This window comes from Phyllostomus hastatus, unplaced genomic scaffold (assembly GCF_019186645.2).
Source record: "Phyllostomus hastatus isolate PE091 unplaced genomic scaffold, TTU_PhHast_1.1 phas_contig_80, whole genome shotgun sequence".
Taxonomy (NCBI): domain Eukaryota; kingdom Metazoa; phylum Chordata; class Mammalia; order Chiroptera; family Phyllostomidae; genus Phyllostomus; species Phyllostomus hastatus.
In genome coordinates this window covers 48597069-48617750 of record NW_025333960.1, presented here as the reverse complement: position 1 = coordinate 48617750, position 20682 = coordinate 48597069, and the positions used below count along the sequence as shown (strand labels likewise).

Below are 20682 nucleotides of genomic sequence, written 5' to 3'. Positions count from 1 at the left end.
AGCCGTAATTGAACAGGGTCACCTGGATGACGTATTGCCCCATTCTGGACTGATGGGCAGGAAGGAAAATCAATCTCCTCAAATTGTTGTCCCGGTGTTCCTGTCTTTATCTGCTTATTATATAATCCAGTTTCTGGGATGGATGGCATTTTCAAAATGCATAGCCCCTGTGGCCCTCGGGGCCCTGGGAGTGTTTCCCTTCAGCTAAAGAAAAGCAGATGAGGTGACAGGCCCCTGTGTTCAGTGACATTAGCTCCAGGATCACTTCCTCGGGAAATTGTGTTTGCGGTGCAACTGGGGTTCTGTGGTCTCCTCGATATTTCAGGAGGCAGGAGCACAGGCTCATTGGCAACCAAAGCAATCGCTTGACGGACAGGTGCAGCCGTGGGTACTGGAAATCACCGTAGATTTGTATTTCTTTGAGGCTTCGCTACCTCTTCTCTCCCTTTAAACTAGGTTAAATTTGACCTTGTTCTAAGTGACTCAATAACTGAGAGCATTAGAGAATTATTTTCTGAAAGAGACTGGCTGCCTCAATAAACCAATGATCCGATTCCCGTGGTGACCTACATCAGTTAATGCTTTGTGAGAAATCTATTTTCATTTCCATCTGTATTTGTTGTTTTACTCCTATTATTGTTCTATGTCCATGGAAGGTGCTGGAACAGGCATCAGGCAAGGGAGTGGCTGTTTTCTGTCTTGGTAAATGTCGGTGAATTGTAGGAGGAGCATAGCGTCGGGGTGGATGGACGCTCACCACCTTAGCTGAGCTGGCACGGTGACCTGGGATGCATTACCATTTCTCCTGCTTCGACAAAAAGTTTGAATTAGCAGATACATAGAGATTCCCTGTGTCGTAGGTGCTTACAAAATGAGAATAGACCCACAGAAGCTCAGCAGTGTCAGCTATAGCAAGTTTCTGTTTGGTGGTTAAAAACATATTCTTCATTTAGGCAAGACCTAGTACAGATGGACTCACTACTGGGGGGTGGTCCCTAAAACCCTATCCATTTTATTTGCTGGCTTGAAAGAGTCTGCTGTAATTTACCTTCTACTTACAGAATGCATGCTGGTTAAATCAGATTGTTTTAAATTCAAATGCGGTGTTTGGGTAACTAACTCTTTTTAGACATTTTGTGACTATTCTAAGAAAGATAAGTGAGATTTTAAATTATTTTTTTATTATTATTTTTTGCAAATGAAATGAAAGCTGAAACTCAGGAAGTCATTGGTAGATTAAACAGGCTTGCTCTAACAGGGGGTAGTCTGTGGCAGTTTGGGAAGTATCTTTGCCTTACTGAATTGGCATACTAGTTTACACCAACTAAGACTTAACCAATTACTTTAACTAAAACCACTAGCTTGGGACAAATAAACATGCTGTGCTATAAAGAGATATTTTTATGTTGTAAATAGTTTGTATATACATGTATACTTAACACAAAATTAAATATCTATACAAAAATTAAATATCCATATATTATAAATAACAATATAGACTTTCCTTCTTGTTCAGATTCAAAATACTTTTAACAATGCAAAAGGTTCTTTTGCATTGGTAAAAATTACCATTAAGTGTTAAGCATTACTAATTAATTCTGATGTTTAAATGACTCTAGTTGTTTAAAAATATGACAGATATTTTACTTCCCCCCAAATTGAATATATTTGTTATGAACAAAAATTGCAATAACTCTGTAACAAAACCAGTTTAAGACTTAGGATTTATCTGGGTTTCTTTCTTTTTTTTTTTTTAATTTAAAAAAATGAATTAGATTTTATGTGGCCTACATATATAAATATACTTATAGGTCATGACACATATATCTGTACAGTACTATATTTAGAGTACACATTTATATTCTAAAACGTTACATAATTAACATTTAATTTGGAAGTTAGTTGTTTTTATTGGATGATGAGACCTTTGAGCTTCAGCATGTAACAAGAAAACTTGTTTTTTATAGAAGTCATTTACATGCAGAGTTCTTTAATAAAGCGAATCATTGCCCTCTATCTGACATAAAAATTATATTTTTACAGTGTTTTTCTGCTTCGAGGGAACTGCATGGGAATAAGATGTGAGCATCGTGTCCTAAATGGCTCAGCTCATTTTCTCTTGCAACTTAAATACTCGAGGATGGTCTTGGATATAACAATTGGGCTCATCCCAGACCTCACCTTTCCAGAAGAACCCTCCCTGGTGTCTCCAGACAGACACAAGTGCTCCTTCTTCCGTCTCCACCTGACCCCTATCTTAAGCCCAGACCACCCTGTGCTGTGGTTATTAGTGTGGCCCACTTTGCAGGGGGAGGGTCTTTTCCTCTTTAGATTCTTCCAAACCTAGAGCAGCGCGTCGTACCCAATACATATTGGAACGAATGCCTTTGTGGTAGGATTTGTCACGCTAGCATGTTTTCTAGGAAACAGGAAGATGAAGTTGACTGACTTCCCCTTATTTCCCCAAATACGGTCCTAGGTCATATGAGAGCACACTCAGAATAATACCTCTTTCCCCTAAACCAAATCCCATAGATGGGGTTTTAAACACGCAAGTTCGAAGCTGGACAGCAGAGGGGGGAGGGGCAGGGGAGGCAGAATGGACCGATGAGGCAGGAAGGGACCTTTTCCGGGTGATGGACATAACTGAGTGGCATCGTGGTCACACAGCCGTGTACATTCTCTCAATACTCATTGAACGACATATTTAAAGTACGTGCATTTTATTGTCATGAAATTTTATCTCAAAGTCGACTTAAGCAGAAGAAAGCCGGAGGAGAAACCTTTGGGATTTATTGTTTGGTTTGGAAAGATGGATTAATTAGTGAGCGATGATAGATAGCATTAGGTTACACCACTGTTCAATATCGAGGTCGGGGCTTTTCGCATTTTTTCTCTCCTCCTTACGGTGCCTGAATGGAGCGTCAGCGCTCATTGAGGGTTTGCAGATGGAAGGGAGGAACAGGCAGGAGCAAGGAGCAGACTGACAGCCGACTCCCCGCGGCGCTTTATTTTAGTCCCGGCACCTTCAGGGAATCTGCGCGACTTCAGCTGCAGGCTCCACCGCTGCGATGAATCATGCCTGTGGGGGGAGGGGGGCAGGTTGCAGCAATAAACACTCTGCTCAGAGAGAATAATCCTTAAGAATGGCTTTCACATAGACTTAGTTAAAGAAGTGTCTGTAAAACCCACCAGGTTTTTAATGTGCTGTTCTCCTCAAGGGTTTAATATAGAATGTTCTCTGGGTAATTTGGAGAAATCTCGAGGGGAACAGAAAAATGCATGTTCAGAGTCCCTTGGAAGATGCTCCCTGTGGTGGGGGGATTTGCCCAGTGGGTCTGCTGGGGTAAAGGTGGGCCCCCTTGGCTGCTGTGTGGAACGGAGATGAACCCAGATAAATCCCAAGTTGGTCAGCGGCTTTGCGGCCTGCCACAGCTCTGCAGGTGGGCGCAGGAGTGGCACTCAAAGGCCAGGCCCTCACCTCGGGGGCGTCCCAGCTCATGGAGGGTCGTAGTCTTCAGTCTGAGGCTGTCAGCACGAGTTCGAGAGGCAGGGCTCGTTCTGTGGAAGTCGCAGCTTCAGACTCCCGAGTGTGAAGAACATTCGGGAACCCGTCTGTGTTCTCACTGATGGTCATAGTGCTTGCTCGCTGGGTGCGGGGCAGGTTGTTGTTAACACTCTTCACTCAGCTCTTGTTCCTTCCTTCTGTTGTCTGGAAATGGTCCTTCCGGAAGACGTTGCATCTGTAAAGCTGATATTCCCTAGCGTCTCCCCCCGAATAACTATGAAAATGTTTTGCGTCCTGTGGCTTGATGGGAAATTCAGGTGAGATAACGAACGTTAGAGCAGCATGCTAACATGAGGATCGGTGTCTCCGGAGCCACAGACGGAGTTTAGGGCACTCAGGGCAGGCCCGGCAAGAAGCCCCGTAGAGCCAGGGCCCTCAAACAGTGGCCTGTTGGCCAAACTCAGCCCTGGCCTGTCTTTGGAAATGCAGTTCCCCTGGGACATGGCCTTGCCTGACCTCTGACCCGTGGTCTGCTGCCTGTGACTACTTTCATATTTTGGTGACAAAGAGTCTAGGCAGAACCTAACATGCTTATTCCCTGCCGCTTTGCAGAAAAGAGCATGGACCCCTGATGTAGGTAAAATGTGACAGGAAAACATTTAAAAACAAATTGCCTTAAGGTTTAAGTCTGTGCTGGAATTTGTGATGGGGTGAAATATAGGCGTGGGGACTGCATGGGTGTGGTTTGCATAATGGACATGCAAATATTGGCACTGGAAGTTTGGGGCCTTCAGAGGTCCTCTGTACCCCGCACACGGAGCGCAGGGCGTGTGGGTCGCGGGGGAGGGGATGGCCGCAGAGAGGGGCCCGTTCCCCACGGAGTTTGCCTGCAGGGGTGGGAGCAGGGTGTCTCACAGCCCTTAGTTAACGCCCCCCAGCCAAGCTCCCCAGCCCTTCCCCCCCAGCAGTGTGCACCCCGGCACTGGGCTGTCCTTGAGCTGCTTCAGAGACCATCCTAAATGTCTGCATCCCTTGAGGCTCCGGGCCCGCATTGCTACCCGGGATGGTGCCCATGTGGGTCAGATGTGATGCTTAACCAAATGAAGGATATTTTGGTGTCCTTTCTTGGTGTCCAGTGTCTCTGGAGTGGAATCCACAGTGGACCAGCTTGTGAGCTCCTTGGCTTCCAATAAATACCCTTTCCGGCTCCAACAGGAAGTGACTCTTCTCCGCGTGGTGGATCTAATCCCTATGAGCGATCAATTGAAAATCTGATCACTTGAAGAGGAGTCCCCCCCTCCGGTGCTCTGTCTGCCCTCCCCCTTTCTGGTGCTTCTTTCAGGGGGCACTTCCAGGCTCCCCAAGGTCAGATTTTGTCTGCCATGGCGTCCCCAGTGCCCTGAGCACACGGCAGGTTCCCAGTGAAGATTTGTGTTCCTTCCGCTACATATTTTGCCTTAGTAGGTGTCCAGCCATTGAGATGACTTAGGGTTTTTGTTTGTTTTCCATTTCTGTGGCTTTACTGTGTGTCTGGCTTGTCAGCTCCTTCAGCTCGACTCAGAATTCTGAGTTGGGGTAATTGATCATTTTCCCTTTGCTCCACCCGCCCGCCTGTCTGTCTGGTGACATCTTTTATCAGCCCTTCTCTCCGGGGAGCCTGGGCTCCCCTGACAGTCTTTTATAGCTCTTCCCTGCTTTTATGACTGTCCGCAACTTTGTCTTTGCTGCCACCGGGTGATCAGAGCAAATGAAGGTGAAGCAGTGTGTCTGATTAATGCTGATGTTAACCTTGGCCTTCAGGGGAGCCGGATGGCCAGGCAGGCTTCTTTTCAAGGGAGTGTTGGGACCACCTTCACCCAGTAGCAAGTTTAGGTAGTAGGGTTATCTTACTTGGTCTGGGAAGGTTATTCTTTAGATATAAAACAGTTATTCTTTTGATCGTTGCTACAATCTGAGTTGTAGCTATTTTCTTTCGTTAGGGCGTTCGTGCTGTTTAGACTCACTCATCAAAACCGTATAAGGAAGGAGCTCTAGTGTAAGCTGCCTCCCATTTATCAGGTGCCCAATGTCTCACGCATATGTGCGTTTCGAGATCACGAACAGGTAAGGCTTATACGCTGCCTATCAGGTGTGACAAGCATAAGACACACAGCCTGACAACGCTTGTCCTGCTGTCAGACACCCAGGAGTGTGTTTGGCAATCACTGAGGTCAGAGATTATTTTTACCAGAAGGTACGCTAGGGATCACCCAGCCCAGGCCCTTGCAGATGAGGACACTGGTGCATGGACAGGTGATTTGCTTACGGTAACCCAGGTACTTAAGGGCAAAATTAGAGCTAAAATCCTCACGTCCCGATCCTTATTAGTAATCATTATCTGGTAGTAAAACAAGCCAATAAACACCAGTGGGTATCATTACTCATGGCAATACTGAAATTTATCTTTAATTCCTTAAGATATCTCCACTCCAATATTCTTTGATTGTAACCACCACACATCACTATACTGTGGATGGCTCAAATTCATTCATCTTTTTTCCAGACTTGGCTTAATGAACAGCTCCTGAGTAAGTACATTTCTGGAGACCGTGGTTTGGGTTAAGCGGCCTGGCGAGCTGTGTTTTGGCAGCAACAGAGTCGGCACGTGCAGACCGGGGTGGCACCTACGCTGTGGCCAGCTCCATCAGACCCAATGGGCAGGGTCCATCCTTCAGTTGTGCGGCGGGTCCCTCGGCTGACCTTGGCATTCTGGTCAATCTGCTGCTCTCTGCCTGTTTCACTATCGATCTCTCTGTCCCACGCCTGCCTGCCTTGGCTGTGCCAGGGCCAGCCTGCCTCCAGCACTGTCCCCATCCCCTGCCCCGCCCCACCCCCCATGGCCAGCCAAGACTTGGAAGTGACAGTTTTCATTTTCTGAATTCTTTGCACTGTCAGATGCAGCAAAACAGGATGCTCACAGGAGGGAACCGTGCAAATATTAGAGACTGGCCCATGCAATTCTCATTGGAGGGTTGTCAGTATTCACTGTCTGCTCCATCAAAACAAAGACAGTAGCTTCACCAACTGGGCTCTACATGTATTCGGCAACTGCGCCCTGAGTGAATTGCTCTCTGCTACCAGAGGACCAAAAGCCAGCGACATCTGTCACTGCCAGGCCTTTCCCTTTCTTGCCACTAATTGAAGTGTTTGCTGAGGTCCAATCTAACTGAGCGGTCTTGCCAGCTGAAATGCCACATTAAATGGAATGGTAATTATTTGGTTTAATCCCATTTCAAATATTTACATTTTTTTCGAAGACTCGAGGAAATGGCCCACATGAAAAAGACTGTGCTGTTTCGGTTAAAAGAAGAAAAGTGGTAGAGTGTCTAGTTTCATCTCTGGCTGAGAGTTTTCTCAACACAGCCATCGAATTTAAGGTCCTCGTGCAGACCATCCAATGAGACAAAGTCAAGGTCAGCCAGGTGTAATCAATATCATTTCTTGCAACAGTTCTGAGGCCCCGGAATTAATGCCGCTGTCGCAAGTCTAAATCAGGATGTATGAAGCGTCTTAAGAGTATAAGAGTGAAGGATGATTAGAGTAAAACTATCTGGGTTACTTATTTCATTGGCTTTTTCTTCCTCGTGCCTGGACTTCTAAAAGCAACTGAGATTATAAAAAATTCAGTGTTGGAGACCTTTGCGATGTATCAGACCCATGCCTTTTATAAAGATGCTTAAAATTACAGTTGTTTTTTTTTAAAGAAGAAAATTTTTGTTGTGAAAATATATAATGTTATCAAATGCCGGATATTATTGCCCGAAGGATAGTAGTAATAGACCCTTTGGTCTGGGGCAGTTTCCCCCCCCAAACACTCCTCCCCCATGTGCACACACCCCAGTTCGTTTTTCACAGCATTTTAAAACCAAGGCATGCATCAGAACGGAGTTCAGCGATGACTCCAGTCCCTTTATCTGCATGCGGCACAACTGATATTATCCATGAACCTCAGTGCCGTTTTAGGAAGATGTGTTTGAACACAAGTTCTACCCTGTAAGCTGTAATTATTTGGAGAATGCTCTCCCTTGTGGTGGCCTGTTTCTCTCTTTGATCTTCACTTGAGGTTCTTTCAACATAAACGGGGGTGACATTTAAGATCGTTCCAGGCTATTTCAGTGTGTACGTGTTCTTACGCACCCCAACACGGGACCTGTTCTTTCGAATTTAATGAGCGCCGGAGCATCCGATCCTGCCCAACAGTCGCCGGTGCACGCTTGTGCGTTTGGCCGGGATCTCTGGGTTTCTTTCTGAACCGCCGCGGCCCTTGTTTCCATTTCTCCCCCTTCTGTGGTTTCCTCACGTATTTTGCTGAGTTTACAATGAAAGGGAGAAAGGGTGATGCATCATTAGCGTCGGTCTGCAGCCTCATCAATATTCTTCTCTTTACCTCACTCATCATCATCATCATCATCATCATCACTAGTTATGCTCCAGAGAGTAAAGTGGCACGCAGCGCAGGCTGGCTGGGGGGAGAACAGACCAGCGTGTGAATCGGAGAGGCTGCTGTCAGAATGACTTGAGTGGCCGCACATGGAGCCGTCTCACCAGCCTGCTCAGCCTGCATGGTGAGGCCGTAGAGCTGGCTTGGATGGAGCTGGAGATTCGAGGAGTGGAATCTAATTTGAAGAGAGCTCAGCAGCAATGAAGTGAACATTCCTTGGAACATAAATGCATGGAGAAAATTGCATGTTGGGTTGCAAAAAAAAAAAATAATAATAAATAAATAAATGGTGCGGCAGGTCCTGGGGCAGGGCCAGGGAGAACACTTGCACTCCTGCCGAGCGGTTCAAGTTCAAGACGGCAGTTCCAAGAGGACCGGGAAGCACCTCCGGGCAGGTCACACACGGAGTTGTAGGAACAGTTGGGAGGAAGGAGGGGACTGGCACCGAGTCCTTCACTGCCTGGCAGTGCCGGACTCTGGACTCACTTGACTGTGAACTCCCAACTCCATCCTTCCCATTTGGCCAGGGGGGGAGGCAGGTTCCGAGAAGTTAAATGACTTGCTCCTGTGTGACAGAGCAAGGATCTGACCCAAGATTCTTTGAGACCAAAGCCCTCCCCCATCCCCGAAGCTCCCACATTTTGATAAGCAAGGAAAGTAAATAACAGGGGACAAGAGGAAGGTTAAGAGATAAATTGGTGTCAGGAAACACTGTTTGTTCTCAACTCCATCTGTGTTGCGGGGGGTTGTCCTCAGAGGCCATTGCCCAGGGAAGGCTGTCGCTGTATTTATCAAGTGGCAGCAATCTGTGCTTTTTCCAACTATCCCTGCCCAGTGCTGTCATCTGTGCCACCGTGGCTCAGAGATCGATCCTCCCACACCAGACACATTGCTGTCTCCCCGTGGGTAGTAATATCATGGCCTGACCTGCACTGATGGGCTTACACAGTAAGGACAGATAAGAGGGAGAATTTGCCAGTACTGACCAGCAAATCCCATGTTTTTGTTAAGAAAAAATAAATTCAGTGCCGTGGATATAAAGTTTGAAGAATTCCACCCTAGTTGCTCACGTGCTGGGCTTCCCCGCTCCAGTCCCTACTCCCCACTGCAGCCGCCGTACACTTTCCCCCTCCTAAGCTCCACTCCCTGCCTTCGCTTGCTCCTGGGGCTGTGGTCCCCCCATGGGCAGCACACACCTGACCACCCGTCTGTCTTGGGTGGTCACCTGAGCCTGCCTCCTCTGCCCCTCTCGGCTCGGATTTCTGTTTTCCGAAGATTAAAACAAGCGTTCCTGGATTGTCCTCCCTCGAAGCTGCCCCTGGGCCTCGCACCGCCTCCCTGGGGGCTCTCGTTCCTACATTCCGGCAGCTTCCCCGGGCTCCATCCATCTCACGTGCTGACACCACTCAACGGTACTAGCCACCTCCCCGTCTCTGAACCGGGAGGTCTCTCCTCAATGTTCACTCCCGGAACTCTTTGCCCGGGACCCATGGATGAGTTTCCTCCCACTTCGCCCCTATTTTTCCTCTAGACGGGGCTGAAATCTGGGTTTCCCCTGAGGGCCTGATCTGTTCTGTTTTGCCTGTCTCTGGCTGATGTCTCTTCTCTGTGGGCGCCGCCTAGGTCTCTTGGGTCCGGTCCTGACTCTTCTCTGCAATATCAGCCTCACATTTTCAGCTTCTTTTCGACTCTCTGATATCTCTCCGAAGAACGTGTTTCTTGTCTCTTCGAGCACCTCAGACGGAATACGGCCACAGAGAACTCATTGTCTTTCTCTTGGCGATCCCTGTGTGTGTCAGTGATAGATAGCGCCCTCCTCTCAAGACTTCGCTTGGCTTCTTCCCTCCCACAGGCTCCTGGGAAGCTGCTGCCAGGTCCCACCGGCTCCTGTAAGACCTCCCCAGCAGTCTGCGTCTCTTCTCGCTAACTGCCCCGTTTACTTCAGCTACTTATTGCTCTTGTCTAATGTGGGAACAGTGTCCCAGCAGGTCTTCCGGCTCTCTCCTGAAGGTAGCTACCTGATGAGTCATGCTCATGCTCCTGACCTTGCTGGTGTTTCCCCAGTGCTCCGCAGAAGGCCCCTCGCGTGGCCTTGGCCCGGCACCGGAGGCTATCCGCAGCCGGTGGTCTGCGGCCCTCGACCTGTGGTTGGCTTTGCTCCCCCCTCCCCTCCCTGCAGGACCTGCTGCCCCTGGCTGGGCCTGCGGGCATCCATATCAAAACCCTTCCTGTAGGAGCTAGAAGTATGATACTCTTGGGGATGGGCTGTCTAGGTGACTCTTGTTAGAAAAAATCCTGTAGTCTGTGTCCAGAAATAATTCTGTGATTGCTCACTTCCTTTCCTCTGCTCGGGCTGATGTCTGACCTGGAAAGAACCTGTTCTCTGATTTTACATGGGGAGATCTTCCCCGTAATCCAGACTTGTCACTGAGCCGCCCCTGGTTCCCCTAGCTCCTGTACGGCCTGCATCACTTTGTATGGATAGCTGTTTGAGTCCTTCTAGCCTGGGAGTTTCTTATGGGGAGTGACAAGGTCTTAGCTACAAGGAACGAAAGCAAATACTGTGATGATTGACACATGGCAGCTATGTGATGAAAATTGGAATGAATAAACGAATGGAAGAGAAAAAAAATTACATTCATTCTGACCTAACTTTGAATTGCTTCGGGGCAGGATTTGGGTCTGATTCTTCTTCATATACTGCAGTACTGGATTGGTGCATGATAGACACTGGATAGGTATTTTATTTTTCTATTTTTTCCGGCTCTGTTGAGACATGATTGACAAGTAAGATATTTAAAGTGTACATTGTGGTGGTTTGGTGAATGCATACGTCATGAAGGATCCTCCCTCCCCCATCTAGCTGGCAACACATCTGTCATCTCACATATTTATATTCCTTTTTTTCTCTCTTTGGTGAGACTATTTAAATTCTACTTTTAGTGAATTTTAATTATGCAATAAATATTTGTTGAAGTAGTGGATAGATAATAATTGATTATGATATGAACTTTCTGAATGCTTGTGGTACTATATATTACTTTTAATAATTTAATACAGCTAAAATATTTTCAAAATAGGTTGCTCTCTTGGTTGTCACTGTAAATTTTTATCAGTGGCTATTTTTTACTTCATACTTTTTCTGTGTTCTTAATGGTGACTTGAACACATTTGTGCATTCTTAATTTCACAAAGGAAGTCAGGAAAAGAAGCTTGGCTTTTTAAGAAAAATGTGAAAGAGCTTTTCCACGTCTTTAGCTCCTGCCTCTGGGTGTGGGTGGGGTTCTGGGACTAGCAATTACTTCTACAACAGTGGTTGAATGGTTCTTTCCAGAGTCATCACAGCTCCATGCAGAGACACATAATTTGGATGCTTTCAGTAGGGAACAGAGTTGGGCGGCCTTTATTAACGCTGCTTTGCACTAAGAAGTGCCTCCAGCCCCGGCTGAGTTGTACTGAGTTGCCTTGCAGCTGGGCCTTGCCAGGAGGCTAACACTGTGCTTTTTGGGGGGAAGGGGGGTGGGGGCTGTGAAGTCTGCGTGCCTGCCAGTCGTCTCTGACAACCTTTCCCTGGAAAACCTGATTAGGATCAATTCATGGTCTTTGCCGGTGGTCTTGTTACTTGGTGCGCGCCTAAGGAGGAATGGAATCAATAAACAGCCTGAACAATGTTCCTGATCCCGTGTGCCTTTGCGACCCCTGCTGCCTCAGGGTCCCTGGTGGTTTGCGTGGTGGTCTTGTCTTATCTTTTGTGTCTTGTTATGTTGTTGTCTCTCTTAAAATCAGTGGACAAGAATGACCTTGGTTCAAGTGGCTTGATGGGCAAGGGAACAGAGGCCAGCATGTGCTCTCTTGGCGTCATTCTGATGACGTGTCAGAGAGGAACAGTCCCAACCCTTGTCAAGGGGCAACTTACTTACCTACATTGTGAAGTGCTTGCATTTGGCAATGAATACCCACAGGAGGGCAAGTGGGGTCAGGAAAAGAAAGTGAGAAGATTGAAAGACAGACATCTACTTTTAGAAAATGCTGCAAAGTTATTGGAAGCCAGAGAATTTCTCCGGTGTATTGGAAGGATAATCCAGGTCCACTGGAATGTACAAAACAAGTAACAGACTGGCCCTTTTATGAAACGTAGGGCATTGTGTGCCCATATATCCCAGAGGTATTTGGTTCTTTAGAAATGGGCAAAGTGTTCGCCAGGACGAGCCGTCTGAGACAAGTCATGCACTGACCACTGGACAGACCGGGAATCCTACAGTCTCCGGGGTGGGGAATTTTTATGTTTTTGACCTACTGTCAAGACTTTTGAGCAACGGCATGAATCCATCCGATATGCCGATGTCTCCGCTTGTTTGAAATAATTAACTCTGTGTGCATTTTTGTCTCCTTCAGAAATGAACACACCTGAGCGAGCTCGATGCCTGTGAGCTCCCCCATCGCCTCGTGACAAAGGAAGGTGCCAGAGCGGTGGCCTCTGAGAACAAGCTTCTTCCTCTTGGCCTTGCCTTCCCTGCCCCCAGTTCACCATGGAGACACTCTCCCAAGATTCTTTGCTGGAATGTCAGATCTGTTTCAACTACTACAGCCCCCGGCGCAGGCCCAAGTTGCTGGATTGCAAACACACCTGCTGCTCCGTGTGCCTTCAGCAGATGAGGACCAGCCAGAAGGATGTGAGGTGCCCGTGGTGCCGGGGCATCACCAAGCTGCCTGCAGGCTTCTCCGTGTCGCAGCTCCCCGACGACCCGGAGGTCCTTGCCGTCATCGCCATCCCGCATGCCTCTGAGCACACACCGGTCTTCATCAAACTTCCCAGCAATGGGTGCTACATGCTGCCCCTGCCCGTCTCCAAGGAGCGAGCGCCGCTGCCGGGAGACTCGGGCTGCCGCCTGCTGCCCGGGAACCAGCAGAAGTCTGTTACCGTGGTGACCGTCCCGCCGGAGCAGCAGCCTCTGCAGGGCGCGCCGCCCCAAGAGGAGGCAGCGGAGGCGGCGCCACCTGCGGTGGAGGAGGAGCCAGACAGGCGTGGCGCGGCGAAAAGCTCCACCTGGTCTGGGGTGTGCACTGTGATCTTGGTGGCCTGCGTCCTGGTCTTCCTTCTGGGCATCGTGCTCCACAACATGTCTTGCATTTCAAAGCGCTTCACTGTGATATCCTGTGGCTGAAGAGGGCAGCCGGGACCTCTCTCGCGCGGGTGCGTGCCTACCAGGGCTTGAGCAGGTGTTGGTGATTGGACCCAGGGGAGAAGATGGGGGCGACGCTGATCGTTTGGTGCCGAAGGTTGGCCTCCAGGCTGCCACTTGTTTCACCCAAGACAAACGCAGAGGACAGAATGCGAGACCTCAGCGGGAGGCCAGGCAGGCCACTCTGAGCATTGATGGCAGCAGCTTCGAAGACGATTGCATGCATCCTCATAGTCACTTATTAAATGGACTGCAACTTATGATTTTCCAAAATCACGTGGCCAGATAAACATATTCCACTTGGACATGACTCTGTGCGGGCGCACACGGTGGGATCGTCTCTAAGCGTGGTAGATTAAACCGAAGATGCTCTGTACAGATGCTGGAGGGTAGAATCAACCCCACGAACCCACGGACAAGTTCAGTGATGACTCCCAGCACCGTTCTTCCTTTTTTTTTTTTTTTTTACAGTGAAACCCAGTCTTCATTCAGTTGCCAAGGCCTTTTATACCTTTTGAATGGCACCCCGATCACGATAAGTTCAGCGGACCATCATTTTTTTTTGAAGGAAATAGTTGAACAAGTGTTTCCAAACCGTTGTGTTTTGTCACGCGCCTTCGTTTTCCTTCCCGCGCGACGAGAGCCCAGCACGTGTCTGTTACACGGAGGAAGCCCACCCGGGGGCAGCGACCTGAGTGAGGAGGAGACATGCCTCGTCCCACAGGAAAACTCTTTGCCAATTTTTCTCAAGCCATCTCACAAGACCAGAATTTTAAGTGTAAATATTGTGCATCTGTGTGTGTGTGTGTGTGTGTGTGTGTGTGTGTGATTTGATTTGCCTCAGGTTCTGGATCTCGTCAGGAGAATCCCAGTAGGGAGACGTAGTGGGTGCCAGCGAGTCCAGGCTCTGAAATGGTCACCTCCTGGGCACCGGGACCCACCAGTGAGGTGTCACGCACTTGTCCCTTCCCACCCTTGCCCCTCTTCTGCGGTGCAGTCGAGCCCCGTGTTCGGTGAGGCACACATGGAGAGGAACAGAGCCTTCCTTGCCTTTTCCCCCAGCCTGGGGTATTGAAGTGGCTGTGAATGTCGTTACCTGGTGACAGAGCTGGGCCGGCAGTCCAGCAGGCAGCCTGTGGGTATTTTTTTTGGAAGGTATTATTGTCCCGTGAGAGAGTCCCATTCTCTCACCAATCTGAATCACCATGCTAAACCATTCAGAATCCCCGTTTCCTCTTGTCGTAGAAGTAAGACTGTCTCTTGTATTTTGACATGTGTTTTTATTGGGAAAAGGGGCAAGGTAAACCAACAACTCCCATTCTCAATGTAAACGGACCAGTTCCTTCCCCCTAAATTCTCAAATATGCTTCACTGTGTAATGAATGGTCTTTGGGTGCTCACGAAGAAAGGTCTGCTAGAGTTAAGTGATAAATTGCCATGCCTGGAAGTGTGTGCATGCAGAAATAGCTGTGAGCGTTACGGTTCTTTTCTCATTTCTTTCATGGGATTCCTGGAGCAAGTGCTATGTGACAAAGACTCCTCACAAATATGTATGTTTATGTTTCATTTAATCCATGCAGCTGGGGGAGGGAAAGATAAGCAGTAACTAGTTCCAAAAAGCAAGGCTTAGAAATAACCCTGTATGATAGAGACAATTTAATTTACTTACACGCTAACTGTTACCTTCAAGCAGCACAAAATATGCACATTAAACTGATGGAAATTGTGTGAGATAAAATGACAGTAGAATGACTAGAATCCAAAGCTAATGCTGTTCATTGGTGTGGGAATTCAATATAAAAATATGAACTCGGGTTTTTCAAATCTTTCACATTTTTTTTTCCTGCAGGCCTTTAGGAAATGTATTTGAAAGCTCAAGCTAGAAATTAGGTTAAAATGCCATTTTACTACGTAAGCTATTGGACATTATACAACAAAGCTAGGATTTATTTTGTATTAATAATTTAGGTATCATATTAGCTGAATACTACCCTCTATTATGTAACACAATATACTGTTGGGTTAGTGTCCATTTCTCAAACTCAGCCAGGCTGCTGTAATGCATGTCTGACCTCATTTCCCTTCCTCTGGGGGGAAAAAAAACAACAAAACACAGAATCGTTGCATTAAGAACACTACTTTTCAAATGGACTTTACCCTTGCAATTTTCAGCCATGCCGTGTTGCAATTCATTGTGTAAATGATATCTGCGTATATGTATGTACAGTAGGAAATGACCAGCTGTGTAGTGTAGTATTTGATAAGCCTTCTCCGTGTTAAGTAGGTTACATACAGACACTAACATGTATGACAGTCCAGTGCCCTGTGTTTCTTAGTGTAAAAATACTGAGTAAAAACATTCATGTAACTTCTCCTTCAAAGCAATCCGATGCTAGAGCTGCAGTTAAGCAGCAGAAAATCAGTCAGCTCTATGGTAGATTCTTGGCTTTACAACCTAGAGTAACAATAACAACCAAATCAGAATTTTCTGTGCGAGTGTCACTGACATAAGAAATAGTGTTTGAGTGAATTCTGCCCACAGTTACTTGTGCACCTGTTCGTCAGGGTGTGCACTCTGTGTGTGTGTGTGTGTGTGTGTGTGATGTCTCGGTCCGCCTGATAGAATTTTTGTAGACTTGATGTTTACTGGACTTGGCATCCCATTGCTCTGGCCTCTCCTGGCAGTCACCCACGACACTCACAACTCATCTACCCCATGTGACCAAAGTCCAGTGACGCAATCGGCTGGAATTTACAGTTGCACATCAGTGAAAAAAAAAAATCACAATGGAAAGCACAGAAAGTAAGAGGTAAAAGCAACCTCTGGGGCCTTTGTTTTGAGGACGGACCCACCGAGGCCCACAGAGTTGCGGAGCCACGCGCGGCGGCTTGGAATTCTGCAGCAGAGGCAGAGGGGAACTTTGCGCCGCAGCTTCCTCTTCCTCCCAAGCCTGGCGCCTGCTCTGGGGGGCTGCAGACGAACTTTTCCAAGGTGGATGAACACCCTTCATGGACTCGACTCTTGCTTTAAAGTTTTTCTTATGTAGATTTATATATTCATTTTTTAGTTAGCATCTACCTCTCTGGGAAATCAAAGGAGGGTTGATTTGGGGGTGAGTATAGACTTTGAAAGAAAACCCATGTGATTTGAAATTTTTAATTGCAAACCATTGTATCCCCCCCTCCCCATCCCCAGCCTTGTTTGTAAAGGACAATGAGTGTTGTGTAAATAGCACACTATAAGAAGCATGAATTTTTGCTTTTATCAATGATCTTGACATAAGCCAGAGAATGCTTACTATGTTTAGTAGAGCCAAGCAGGCTATCAAAAAGCATTGTCTTTGGAAAATTTCTGTATAGCAACCTGAGGCATAAGTTGTGATAGAAAGCAAATCCGTTATCAGTTGCCATCATACTGGGTGATCAGAAAGCTCTCAAGTATATTCTTTAAATATATAGTTAAGTTTACTCTTCTGCACAGCTGGAGAGTGGGTCCCCTGAAAGTCAGACCCACGGGGGTGCAGCCCTTGGGACTCTCCAGGTGGGCACGGCTCAGTGGAACTTTCTGTGATAATGGAAATATGATGTAACCTATGTGGTCCCATATCCGGCAGTTGAAATGAGGTTAGTTTGCCTGAGTAGCAGGATTTTATGTTTTATTATTTAATTTTAAGTTATTTAAATATAGTCACTCATAGTTAGCGGCCAATATATTGGCCAGCACAGTTCTGGATGGTTGTGCAATGGTGTCTAGCATCAAAGTATTAGGAGGAACAGAGTAAGGCTAAGAAGACAGCTTGCGATTTAGTAGTTACATGCAGTTGGCTAAACAAAAAAGAAAAGAAAAGAAAAAACAAAACCTTTCTGGGATTAAAAAGTGTATGATCTCAAGTACCACAGTAAGATTCATTGGTTGCCCTTTGGGGTTATCCCTTAGATACTTTGGGTCAAGGCACGATCAGAATGCTCAGTGAAGCTTAAGGAGTGCTGTTGAAGCCCCTTTTCTGGCGACTAGCTGCATGTGAATCCGTTGCCCCCAACTAGTAGTTAGCCAGTAGACCACTTGACTTGCAAGTTATGCATGACCTGTAACTGTGAAAATGTGTTTAGGGTTTTGTGGCCAAAAAGTAAATGTTACAGAAAAAAAAAAAAAAGCCTGATGAAATCTCTCTTCGCTGCCCACACCTTACCCGGACCTCACTGCTGCATTAGTAAGGTGTGGGGCGGCGGAGAGCACGCATGTTTTACACCGCTCGTGGGGAGCGTCTCCGTTCGCCCCGGGAGTCTGCCGGCATGTCCTCGTCTGTGGCGTGGCGTGTGTGGGCGTTACTCTCCGTTCGCCAGACTCTACCATAGGTACTGTTTTGTTTTTAGTCTCGTTGGTTTTTTTGTTTTTTTTTTTTTAATTTTCACTATCACTAAAAGAATTGAAGATTTGAAGGCAGGCCCAGACACTTTTTTTTTTAACATTAAAAAAACATTGCCCGTGGAAGTTACCAAAATGGCTTTTTAAGTGGGTAAATGGAAGCAGAAAATTCAATGTGAGATACATGTTCATAGAAAGATCAGGCTCTTCCTGACAGTGTAGCATTTGTTCCGGTCTAGATTTGCATGTTAATGAGTTCCCATAGCTTGATTCGAAAACCTCACGCTGTGTCAAAACTGGTTAGTGTGCTTTTCATTGTTCTCGAATATAACATAAACCAAGTGCATTTGCTCCCATTTCGCAGGATTGAGTTGATTCCCCCATCCCCAGAACTCATCAGTGGGCGTTGACTGTTCTTTTTAAGCTTGTTTTTAAAAATTACAAAAAAAATTTTTTTTTTGGCCAAAATAAGAGTTTTTCTTTAGACTACAAGGAAGTTAGAGATCCAAAGTTACTGGCCTGAGAGGAGTGATGTGCAAAAGATTTGAATTTCTGTGTTCTTTCAGAAAAAGGATGCTGCTAACCCATCAGCATTTCGTTTGCACGTAAGACTAGCCATCAATCCGTTGCTCTGACGAAAAATAAGTGGATATTCAAGCCATTGATTTTTTTTTTCTGACAATTGATTCACATATAGACGTAGAGATATAGATGTAGGTCTATGATTTCACAGTAATGAGTTAAATCAAGTAAAGATATTATTGGTCATGTTTTTCAATTGGTGAGTTGCATAATGTCAAATTTTGGTGTTCATACTTTAACAAATTCTATTGGCTGCATCCAGCACATCAAGCTGCCCACCTTTGTGAGTGTGTCTGTAACTAAATTCTTGAGACATCTCAAATGTATCAAGAGGTGGGTTCTGCATACATTTTCTTGGAACATCGTTGATGGTTGAAGAACTTAAGCAGGTGGGGTGTTTCATTTCTGTCTTCTAAATAGCTTCCTGTTTGGCCCTGCTCCAGTGGTCCTGGGTAGAGCACCATGTTTCCCGAAGTCTTAGAATGTGGCTCTGGTTTTTCTGTACAAGTTTCCTTGCACAGTTGAGCCAGTGGTCTTTTTTTTTTCTTTTTTTTTCTTTCAGGATTTACTGCCTGGGGTACCCCACTCTCTGCATCTCACTTATGGTGTAGTGGTGCTTGAAAACACTCATCTCGTCAGCTAGACTTTCTTATTCTAATCTGAGGTTTTTGATACTATTCATATTATGAATCCTTTTAGGGACAATCAGTAATTATTTGTGGCAAAGTGCTGAGGGCTCTTGAAGTCTGTAATGGATTTTCCTTGTTTTTTTCTGAAGGTGTTTTCTCTAGCTCTACCTGTTCTAGATACTGCCCTAAACTCATCATCTTGGCCGTAGGGCTAGTGGCCCACATGCAAGTCTTCTGAGGTCTCCCTGGAGTGTGAGTCGCTGGGTTGTTCTAACGAGAGTTTTCCAAAGGGACGCTCAGTTTTTAGTTTGACATTGGCTTTTTGAGAATCCAGGAGTGGAAGGTTGGGTATGATTGATAGTGGTGAAGGCACTGGGCTGCAAGAGGAAGGAAATGGATGAGGCCACTGCCCCTCCGAGGGACCAAGGTGATGTTTATGTCATCTCTGTTCAAACAGTGGCAGGATGGATGAGCTGCTATCTTACCCTCGCTTCAGACAATTCCTGTACGGGTTTTCCTGGCTGAGGTACGACCCACCCATTGAGCGGACCCTGTGTGGCACTGGTGGACACTTGGCCTTGGACCTATTGCAAAAGATGGACGGAACTGCCCAGAGAGTGAGGAGAGACAGGCATAAAGGGAAGGAAGTCTGGGATGGGATTATAGCTCCAAAGCAAACGGGGCAAGAGCTGGAGGTCAGTCATGGCAGAAACCAGCTGAAGCATGACAATTGGAAAGAATGGCCAAGAGCAATTTGTCACGTCAGCGTGGCCCACCAGATTCAGCCCATGATGTTTCCGTTGAAGACACAGGGGATGCGCTGAGCGGATGAGAGGGCCCAAGGGGCCCCGCAGGTGGTCGGCCACGCCGGGCAATTTCAGAGCCTGCTCCCGAGTTGGCGCTGAGTCCTGGAAGAACTCCGCTCGCATCCTCTTGGCCGTGGACCACAATACCTGCACCCAGGACGTGTCCTGACATGACTGGGCTAATACCTTGGGGAAGACGCATTTGAGAACATTTAGGTTTCTGTCCTGGTGGTTGTCATTTATTCTGTTTTCCTTCCACCACTCGTTCCTGTTTGGCCCCTTGACAGTGGCAGGCGGGGAGGCTGGTTTCAGCTCGGGGTGGTTTTGAACTCCAACCTCAGCCACGCAGCTGCCGCCCGGGGTCCCTGCCCTCACGGCCGCACCAGCGGGCTGCCGGGCCCTCTTCATAACCAATACTGCAGTCAGACGGCGAGATGAATGCCGCTCAGAGGCCACTCACTCAAGTCTGTGACAGGTTTCATTTACAATTATGTGGATTATTTATTTTAGGAGCTTTTCTTTGAAAGGGTTGAATCGCCCTACAGATAAATGAGCTGCTGGGCTGTGTAGAAAACACTGTCTAAATGTTGCCAAATACTGACTTCATAAAGGGGGGGGGGGGTGGGTATCGAGCTGCTGTGTATAAATCTGAATGTCTTAAAAGCATTCTTGCTTGCTCTCTCTGTTGTAGATGGTGTCTTAGTAAGTCCTGAGTTTTTCCGATGAACTCAATTTTAATATATGGTATTTTTGTATGCCAAACTGGTGTCTTGTCCTTTGTATATGTGGTAATGTTGATTTTATGACTACTGTTAAAACACATTTGCTATGATTAAAATTCATAAAACGATTTCAAATAGACTCATGCGTTGGTTTTTCTTCTCCTCCCCCCGCCCACCCCCCCCACTCCACAGAGATTTGAAGGCTGGAAATTTCATCATTAGCTACTTTTAGGATTTGAATAGACTAAGCTTTATGCAAGAAGGGGCTCCCAAACCGAGGATTTTAAGTGGAGGTGACCTTCAGGTGGCTCCTCAGGGGAGCTGAAGAACACATTTGTAATAAGCCCAGGCATGTTTTTACAGGTGGGGTTTTTGTGGCTTCTGGTTTATCTCCCACTGCTTAGAA

At 46.8% G+C, this 20682-nt stretch overlaps 1 protein-coding gene across 1 annotated transcript in view; it reads left to right on the top strand.

The window, feature by feature from the left end:
• RNF152 (ring finger protein 152) overlaps positions 1-20415 on the top strand; it is a 60601-nt gene extending 40186 nt beyond the window's left edge. Inside the window, exon 3 of the mRNA XM_045849760.1 lies at positions 12384-20415. Coding sequence (XP_045705716.1) covers positions 12518-13153 — 636 coding nt within the window. The 5' untranslated portion in view covers positions 12384-12517 and the 3' untranslated portion in view covers positions 13154-20415. The remainder of the gene's footprint in view (positions 1-12383) is intronic.
• Positions 20416-20682: the final 267 nt, after the last annotated feature.